Raw genomic sequence first — 9530 nt, 5'->3', positions numbered from 1 at the left:
GGGGGGGGGGAGCAAAGGGGCAGAACTGAGACTGGTGTAGGGTGACCAGATGTCCTGATTTTATAGGGACAGTCCTGATTTTGGGGTCTTTTTCTTATATAGGCTCCTATTACCTCCCCCCCGTCCTGATTTTTCACACTTGCTGTCTGGTCACCCTAGGTGCGTTGCTGTCACCACCCAACGCGGGTGCTGTGCCCTTAAGGGGTGGGTTTACTTGACTCCGCCTTGTGTACAGACCGCCCCTCTCCCCCTCCTCCCCCCAGGGCCGAGGACGCACACTGGATGCGGAGGCGGGTCTGGGCCGTGAGCGCCGGGCTCTTGCCGTCGTTGGAGGCGTTGCAGCGGTAGATGGCCAGGTTGTCGCTGGGGCTAGTGGTCAGGATCAGCTCTTTGGAGACGATCTTGCCGGAGGCCACCTGGGTCCCCTCCTTGAGGGACTTGGTGTCCTGTCGGGAGAGAGCCCAGAGCCCAGTGAGCAACCCAGAGATGCAGCCACCTCTGGGGCAGGGCAGCTGGGAAACAGCCACATATAACGCCCCATGGGTAGGGCTCTGGGCTAGGGTGGGTTTCATTCCAAAGGGAGACTGCCCCCCACTGAGCCCCCCACCCCACTGCCCGCAGCACGGTGCTACAGCTGAGCTCCCCGCCCCACTCCTCGCAGCACAGCCCCCCCCGTTGAGCTCCCCGCCCCACTCTCCGCAGCACAGCCTCCCCTGCTGAGCCCCCCACCCCGCTCCTCGCAGCACAGCGCCCCCTGCTGAGCTCCCCATGGCCTGGTGCCCCCCCCATGACCTTGATCCAGACGAGGCGGGGGGCCGGGTTCCCCCCACTGGCAAAGCAGGTCAGCCTGACCTTAGTGCCAGCCCGGAATCGGCTGTCAGGGTGCGGGGCCTCAATCCAAACCTTCTGGGGTGGGTCTAGGGGGATGGGGAACAAAAAGAGGGTTAATGTCAATCAACTCCTGTATTGCCATGACAACCTGTCTCAGCACCCCCCCTCCCCAACAGCATCACAGGGGGTGCAGACCCCCCTTCCCCAGGGCCCCTCTCCACCCGTAGGTCTGGCCATGCGCCCCAGGCTGGGGTGATATGGGATGGGGCTGCTGGTGGGTGGGGCTTCCACATAGGTGGGGACTTGAGGGGGTCTTAAGTCTCCACAGGAGGTGTTTCCCCACCTCCGGTCCTCCACTTCTTCTGCCCCCAGCCCCCTCTGCTCTCACTCCAGCCCCACCCCACTATCCCTCCTCCCCCACTGCCCCCTCATCACTCCCTGCCCCCTCCCCTTCCTCCAGCCCTCCTCCCGCCCCCCCCCACCCCCGCCACCTGCCCAGCCCCACCACCCATTGGCACCCCCCTGCCCTGGGTGGGGGCTCACACTTCACGCTGAGGGGCAGGCTGGTGCTGCGGGTGAAGAGCACAACCTCGTTGAAGGCCTCGCAGGTGAGGGGCAGCCCGTTCTCTTCGCGCCGGGCCATGTGTGTCAGGTTGGAGACGGTCACTGTCCCGCCGTGCGCTGCCTGTGGGAGAGAACCCGGCACCCAGCCCCTGCTCCTGAGGCCTGGCGGGCTTGGGAGCAGGGAATGGGGCCCAGGGCCTGTTCCCTCCAGGGGGCGCTGGCCCTGATCTGTCCCAGGGTGCCGCTTAGAGGGCAGGGAATGGGATATTCACTATTGTTATGCAGAGAGGGAAACTGAAGTACCCATAATGGGAGGAGCTCATTGAAATTCACAAAAGATTCAGGGAGAGAACCCAGGAGTCCTGGCTCCCAGCCCCTCCCAGTTTCCCCTGGCTCAATGTCTCCCGCTGTGGTGGCCGTGGGGACAGCAGGCGGGGCAGCTCTGGGGGGCCGTAGCTGGGCACTGACCTTGGTGACGGTGACCTCGGTGGTGGTGAGCTCCCGCCAGCCCAGCCACCAGCGCAGCTGCACCGGGGGGTTGCTGGGAGTGGTGGAGCAGGACAGCGAGATCTGCTTGTTCTCCGGGGTACTGCTGGAGCCCAGGATGGAAACCTCTGTGGGGAGAACTGGGGAGGGGGAGAGATCTCAGAACTGCAGACCCAGCCACTGCCAAGGGGGCATGGGGGCGCTGGTTTGGAAGGAGCTCCCTACTCCCGGCTACTCCAACCTGACCCAGCCTAATCCAGCAGGGGGCGCTGTGGGGGGGCAGTCACAGACCACACACAGGGTGACGCTGGCCAGCAGGGGGCACTGGGGGGCGCAGGGTGCTGGAGGGGTGGAAGGGGCACTCACAGACCACACACAGGGTGACGCTGGCCAGCAGGGAGCGCTGGCAGGAGCAGGGCGCTGGTGGGTTAAAGCCGGGAGGCAGTCCAGAGGCGCTGGGGGGCGCAGGGTGCTGGGGGGGGTGGGGGTGGGGCACTCACAGACCACACGCAGGGTGACACTGGCCAGCAGGGAGCACTGGGGGGGCGCAGGATGCTGGGGGGGTGGGGCACTCACAGACCACACGCAGGGTGACGCTGGCCACCAGGGGCAGGGGCGACACCTGGTTCATGGCTTCGCAGCGCAGCTGAGCCCCGTTGTCCTCGGGTTTGATGCTGAGGGTCAGGAGGCTGCGGGAGGCGCCGCTGGCATCCTCCGTCTCCCAGCTGGTGGAAACCACGTTCCCGTTCTGCGGGAACACGGGCTAGCATCCCCCACGGCTCTGCCGGTGCCCCTCACTCCTGACCCATAGCCCCCTGCTAGCCCAGCCCTGGGCTCCCCCACACAGCTCTGCCTGTGCCCTTCACTCCTGACCCGCAGCCCCCTGCTAGCCCAGCCCTGGGCTCCCCACCCCCAGCTCTGCCCGTGCCCCTCACTCTCGACCTGCAGCCCCTGCTAGCCCAGCCCTGGGCTCCCCACCCCCAGCTCTGCCAGTGCCCCTCACTCCCGATCTGCAGCCCCTGCTAGCCCAGCCCTGGGCTCCCCCCCACAGCTCTGCCAGTGTCCCTCACTCCTGACCGGCAGCCCTCTGGTAGCCAAGCCCTGCCCCCACTAGCTCTGCTGGTGCCCCTCACTCACAACCCACAGCCCCTCCTAGCCCAGCCCTGGGCTTTCCCCCACAGCTCTACCAGTGCTCCTCACTCCCGACCTGCAGCCCCTGCTAGCCCGCCCTGGCCTCCCCCAGGTGCCCCTCACTCCTGACCCGCAGCCCCTGCTGTCCGTTCTCCTTGTTACTTTTAGCCATTGCAGCGTGGCCAGTGGGTTCCCGCTCAGCGAGATGCAGATGAGTTTCAGGGTCTCTCCAGCTTTGATTTCGGGGCGTTTGTATCCTTCAATGGTGGGTGGCTGAGGTGGGACTGGGGGGGAAGAGACAAGGATGGGTTGTGGGGGAACCCTGGCGCAGCCTGTGCTCAGGGGCACCCCCTTGTGGCACAACAGTGCCATGTCCTGCCACCGGGGTGGGGAGTCAGTGGGGCCAGCTAGGGGGCTGGGGAGGCGGGCATAGATGGCCCCAGTCAATTAGAGCTGAAATATGCTGCCCCCCACCCCGCTCCGGGGGGCAGACAGATCTTGTAGCTGTGGGGGCGGGGGGCAGTATGGGCAGGGAGCTGACTCGGGGCATCGGAACAGAAGGGAGGTGGTGGTGGGGAGACAGAGAAGGGGGTGGACCTAGACAGACAAAGGGATGGGAAGGATGTGTGAAACATGCACGGTCCTCTCCCCACTCCTGGGCCCCCTTCATGGCTTTGGGCCCTCTGCAGCTGCTCGCCCATCAGGGTGCTTGGGGAGGGGAACAGCCCGGGGTGCTGGGTGCGTAATTAGGCTGATTAACGAGCTGCCTAATGACTCTCATGCTGGGAGACAAGCAGACGTGGAATTACCCCCCCCCCCATCAAATAATCTCCCCCACCCCCTTCGCCAACTGGGGGCAGAGCCCTATTCCTCTGGGTTTCCCCAGAGTAGGGTTGGAGCAGGGAGAATTCCCCACCCCCTCCAACCCCACACCAATGTATCCCATGTTCCCCGAGCCAGCTAGAGACAGACCTTCCTAGCATCTCTGGCTCCTTGGTGCGGTATGGGTTAATGGTTAGGGTTTGGCCTTATATACCCATTTCATCTCTAGCACTCATAGGGTTAACGGTTGAGGGGTTGACATATACTCAAAATACAGCTCCTTGGTACTCTCAGCATTACTTATTGAAGGGTCGACTTATATATGTTCAGCTCTTCCCCTTCAGAACCTCAATCTTCTAAGGGCTGATGGTTAAGAGGGTGGATTTATATAGGGAGTGATGTTAATGGTGGTGGGGTGATGGTCACATCCTCAGTTTTGACTCGCCATTGCTTTAAGGAGTAACTGAGGAGGGGTTGACTGAGACACAGGCCCCCAACTCCTCAGGGTTCTAGGGGTTAAGAGGTGAGGGTCCAGTTTATATACACGACAGCTGACCCCTCATTCTCCTGAGAGCTGATCACGGAAAGGCTCAGCTTATAGAGTGAAGGGATTCCACAGCTGGTTCTGAGGGCTCAAATTACATCCATGGGCCAACCTCAGCTCTTCAGAAAATCATTGCTCTAGGGATTACCAATGAGATACCTCCTCAGGGCACCACAGACTAATGGTTGAGAGGTCAACTGAAATACTAGACCCAACTCATCCTCCTTTCCTCCTTCAGTGATGTTCCTTGTCTTCCAATCCCCATTGTTCTAACAGTTAAACATTGAAGGGCCAACTTATATACACAGGTCTTTGTAGCCTCATTGTCCGAAGGGTTAAACTTTGAGAGGTCGACTTATATACATGAGCCAAGAGGAGTCTCCAGGACCTCATTGTTTTAAGGGTGAGCCATTGAGGGTTGACTTATATAAATGTCACCTCCTGATCTTTGACTCCTCATTTTCCTAAGGGTTAATGGCTGAGGGGTCGATTTATATACAGTCTCCTTGATGAGTTAATTGTAGTAAACAGAAAGCCTGCAAATAGGAAGAGCCAGAGGCAAACACTACAGCTGGGTGCAGGCTATGGAAGGGGAGACACCCAGGAGAGAAGAGGGTGAGGCTTATATTTTAAGTGGGGAGCCATTGAGGGTCAGCTGATAGGTGGAGTTGATGTATATGCAGGAGAATATGGCTGTGGGGATCTTTTTAACCCTTTCATTGGTGTCCCCAGCTGGGAGTGAGTCCCCACAGAGATTGGAGGGATGCCCAGGGCATGGTGGGCGTTACTCACACAAGATGTTCATGGTGAAGCCAGCCACCACAGCGGCCGAGACGGCCTCATTTGTGGCTGCACAGACCAGACGCTTCCCGTTGTCCAAGCTCTGTGGGGTGACCCTGGGGACAGAAGGGGAATGGGCTATACCAACTAACGCAGAGGTGGGCAAACTACGGCCCCCTCCCCTGCTGTCTCCCCTCCCCCAGAGCCTCAGCTTGCCATGCCACCAGCACTCTGGCCGGTCAGGGGACAAGGAGCAGGGGGGTTGGATGGGTCGGGGGTTCTGAGGGGGGCAGTCAGGGGGCGGAAAGTGGGAGGGGGCGGATAGGGGGCGGCAGCCAGGCTGTTTGGGGAGGCACAGCCTGCCCTACCCGGCCCTCCATACAGTTTCACAACCCCAATGTGGTCCTCGGGCCAAAAAGTTTGCCCACCCTGAACTAGCGCCTACAAGGGGCTAAAGGTTGGGAGTGAGGGGCACCAGCAGAGCTGGGGGGGAGGGAGAAGCCCAGGGCTGGGCTGGCAGGGGCTGCAGGTCGGGAGTGAGGGGCACTGGCAGAGCTGTAGAGGGCTCAGGTCTCCTAGCGGAGGCTGGGGAGGAAAGGGGGCACTGCGCTGGTGTCTCAAAGGGGCACTGGGGGCACCTGGCTGGCGATCCCCTGGGCTAAGTCAGGGCCCCCCTGCTTCAACGGGGGGGGGGCATCCCCTGGACCCTCTCACCTGAGCATGGCGATGGTGCTGGAGAGCTTCTCGCTGGACCCGGAGTGCACCTGGTGTGACACGTCGGGGAGGGGGCTGCCACCTGGGGGCGGGAGGGATCGTGAGGGGAGGGGGGTTCCCAGCACTCCCACCCAGGCCAATATACTACAGCATCGCTGAGGGCACCCCCACAACCGCGCACCCCGGGGAGAGATGCCCAGATACCAGGGGATGGGCTGGGGTCACTGCGAGACACCCCATGGCCATGAGCCCTGGGGGACAGGTGCCCAGATACCAGGGAGAGGGGCTGGATTAGATAGAGGGGTGTATATGGAAAAAGAAAGATCCTCTCACATTATGGTCCAACACGGTGAGTGCTGGCCTTATATAATAGCTCAGTCCCCCCCCCCCCCCCCCCGCCCCCCCGGCCCCCCCACCCCAGCCCCCCCCGCCCCAATCAGACCCATGGGGGGCACTCACCCTTGCTGAAGGAAATCTCCGCAGCCGGCTTGGCGTCCCCGGCGCTGCAGGTCACCATGTACTCCACGCCGGCCACCCAGGTCACGGTGCTGTTGGCCTCGTACTCCTTGAAGACAGGTGTCTTGGGGGGCACTGCGGGGGAGGGGAAAGGAGGAATGGCCCTGAAGAGTCACCCCTCCCCCAGCTCCCCAGAGCCACGGTTACCCTCCCGCCCCCAGCCTGGCAGCTCACCCAGCACACTGAGCAGTGCCGTGTGCGACACGATGCCTGGGCTCTCCTTGGAGCGCCCCGCCTGGCACTCATAGTCCCCGTCGTCTGCCAGCCGGCTGTCCACGATCCGCAGGTGGTGCTCCCCTGCTGGGCAGGACACAGAGGGAATGGTGAATCTATACGGCCCGGATGCCTGGGTTCTGTGCTGGCTCTGCTCCTGGCTCCTAGCCCCGCTCTAGCGACTAGACCTTACTCCCCTCCCAGAGCCAGGGACAGAACCCAGGAGTCCTAGAACTGGGCCAGTCAGGGCTCTCATACACACAGGTGTCCCCAGAGCTGGTTCACAGCCACAATGGCTGAAGTGGGGGTGGGAGGGATAGATGCATTTAGCCCCATCTGGCTGTCTGGAGGCCAGACCAACCCACTCGCCTTTGCTGGGGTCTCCCGTCATACTGTAGCGGGGGAAGCTGGGGATGTTTGTGTCTGGTCCTAGCAGCAACCCATCCTTCACCCACTGGACCACGCCTGAGGGATTGTCCACCACGCACTGCAAGATAGCCACGGCCCCTTCCAGGACTGTGATGTTATTTGGCTCCACTGTGAAAGCCTGCTGGGTGCTGGCCCCTGGGAGAGGAAACACAGGAGGGAATTAATTAACCTCCAATTTTTAAAGATTTCATGTCAAAATTGAGTATTAATTAATTATTCCAGGAAATCACACACCAGAATCCCCCACTCTGGCCCACCTTCTTGCGCAGGCTCAGAAAGATACAATATGCTGAAGCACCATGTGACTTTAAATCCTTTGTTCCATTTTCATCCAACTTGGCCTGTTCTTTAGATCTTCCCGTGAACTCCAAAGTGAGCCAAGATTGAAAGAAATTGGCCCAGATTTTCTCAATTGACTTACATGCAAAATTTCTGATGGGATCATTGGTGGAAATAGAGATGGAAATATCCGTAACTTTAAATCCCCTTATTCCATTTCTCATCCTGTTTGGCTTGTTTAGATGCCAGTGAGAGCTCCAAAACAAGCCAAGTTTGAAGGAAATTGGTACAGGTGTTTTGGCGTGAAAGCTGGGCAAAAAAACCCAACATTGATGACTTTTGGGGCTTGGGATCCTCTGGTTGTAACTCAGAAAAGCTCAGACAGATTTGAATGAAACTTCCCAAAAATTGTGCCCTCTGGAGCGACACCCATCATGGAAAACTTCAGCCTGGCAGGATTTTGTTTGGGAGAGCTGTGAGCAATGGGGAACAGGTGGCTGGGTGGCAGGGGAGAGTCGGTCCGTGTCTGGCTCCTGTCACTACTTGGAGATGATCATCTGCAGAGAACATTGGCGGAAGTTCTCTCACCTCTTGTGAAAGCACCAAGGAGAAGACAGAGGAATGTGGTGACTGGTCCCTTGGACACCATCCCCACCAGTGCTGCTGGGACAGGTTGGGCGGATAAGCTGGGACCACTGTGGATGGTTGTGAATCTGAAATACAATTGGAGATATACTGAAATACAACTGTGTCCCATCTTCCCAGCCTGGCACTAGGGGGTGCTGCCCTTCATCCCCCGCCCATGCCCCATCTCCCCAGCCTAGCGCTAAGGGGTACTACCCTTTCTCCCCCCAGCCATGTTCCTTCTCCCCAGGCTGTCTCTAGGGAGCACTGCCCTTCATCCCCTGGCAAAGCCCCATCTCCCCACCTGGCGCTAGGGGGCGCTGAACTTCACTCCTGGCTGTGCCCCTTCTCCCCAGCTTGGCACTATGGGGCACTGCTCTTCATCCCCCAGGCCATGCCCCATCTCACCAGCCTGGAACTAGGGGGCACTGCCCTTCATCCCCCTGGCTGTGCCCCGGGGGCGCTACACTTCATCCCCCGGTTGTCCCCGATCTCCCCAGCCTGGCACTAGGGGACGCTACACTTCATCCCCCGGTTGTCCCCGATCGCACCAGCCTGGGACTAGGGGGCACTGCCCTTCATCCCCCAGCTCTCCTCCTTCTCCCCAGCCTGGTGCTAGGGGGCGCTGTACTTCATGCCTGGCTGTGCCCCTTCTCACCAGCTTGGTGCTATGGGGCACTGCTCTCCATCCCCCAGGCCGTGCCCCATCTCACCAGCCTGGCACTAGAGGGCGCTACACTTCATCCCACTCGCCATACCCGTCTCCCCGCCTGGCGCTAGGGGGTGCTGATGTTCATCCCCATCGCTGTGCCCCTTCTCTCCAGCCTTGCACTAATGGACACTGTCCTACTTCCCCTGGCGATGACCCATCTCTGCCGTCTGGCCTGGGGGGGCTGCCCTTCATCCCCCTGGCCATACCCCATCTCCCCACTCTGGGTATAGGGGGCTCTGTCCTTCTTCCCTCTGGCAGTACACCGTCTCCCCGACCTGGCGCTAGGAGACAATGCCCTTCACTCCCGCGGCTCTGCCCCATCTCCCCACCTGGCACTAAGGGGCGCTGCCCTTCATCCCCCTGGCTCTGCCCCATCTCCCCACTTGGCGCTAGGGGGCGTTGCCCTTCATCCTCCAGCTCTGCCCCACCTCCCCAGCATGGCACTAGGGGCTGCTGCCCTTCATCCCCCTGGCTGTGCCCCATATTCCCCGCCTGGCAATAGGGGGCTCTGTCCTTCTTCCCCCTCTCAGTACACCGTCTCCCCTGCCTGGCACTAAGGGGCACTGCCCTTTATCCCCCAAGCCGCATCCAATCTTCCCCGCCTGGCGCTAGTGGGAGCTGCCCTTCATCCCCCTGGCCATGCCCCATATCCCTGCCTGGCACTAGGAGGAGTTTTCCTTCATCCCCCTGGACGTACCTCATCTCCCCAGCATGGTGCCGTTCCCTCTGGTGATGCCCTGTATCCCCGCCTCGCACTAGGAGGAGCTGCCTTTCACCCCCGCTCAAGACATGCCTCATCTCCCCACCCTCTGGCAGTCCCCTGATTCCCAAGCCTGGCGCTAGGGGGCACTGCCCTTCATCCCCCTGGCTGTGCCCCATCTCCCC

General features: G+C 60.8%; 1 protein-coding gene across 1 annotated transcript in view; it reads right to left on the bottom strand.

Moving 5' to 3' along the window:
- Positions 1 to 8011, bottom strand: part of NPHS1 (NPHS1 adhesion molecule, nephrin) — a 20289-nt gene extending 12278 nt beyond the window's left edge. Inside the window, exons 1-12 of the mRNA XM_029913121.1 lie at positions 7898 to 8011; positions 6971 to 7165; positions 6563 to 6685; positions 6332 to 6463; positions 5873 to 5954; positions 5171 to 5274; positions 3175 to 3296; positions 2458 to 2629; positions 1864 to 2021; positions 1375 to 1516; positions 793 to 917; positions 278 to 446 (exon numbers count right to left, since the gene is read on the bottom strand). Of these exons, the coding sequence (XP_029768981.1) occupies positions 278 to 446; positions 793 to 917; positions 1375 to 1516; positions 1864 to 2021; positions 2458 to 2629; positions 3175 to 3296; positions 5171 to 5274; positions 5873 to 5954; positions 6332 to 6463; positions 6563 to 6685; positions 6971 to 7165; positions 7898 to 7958 (1585 nt within the window). The 5' untranslated portion in view covers positions 7959 to 8011. The remainder of the gene's footprint in view (positions 1 to 277; positions 447 to 792; positions 918 to 1374; positions 1517 to 1863; positions 2022 to 2457; positions 2630 to 3174; positions 3297 to 5170; positions 5275 to 5872; positions 5955 to 6331; positions 6464 to 6562; positions 6686 to 6970; positions 7166 to 7897) is intronic.
- Between the last annotated feature and the right edge of the window lie 1519 nt (positions 8012 to 9530).

The sequence above is a fragment of the Terrapene carolina genome, unplaced genomic scaffold (assembly GCF_002925995.2).
Source record: "Terrapene carolina triunguis isolate 2854851 unplaced genomic scaffold, T_m_triunguis-2.0 Scaffold461, whole genome shotgun sequence".
Classification (NCBI taxonomy): domain Eukaryota; kingdom Metazoa; phylum Chordata; order Testudines; family Emydidae; genus Terrapene; species Terrapene triunguis.
The sequence above is the reverse complement of the archived record's forward strand: the minus strand, read 5'-3'. Positions and strand labels throughout refer to the sequence as shown.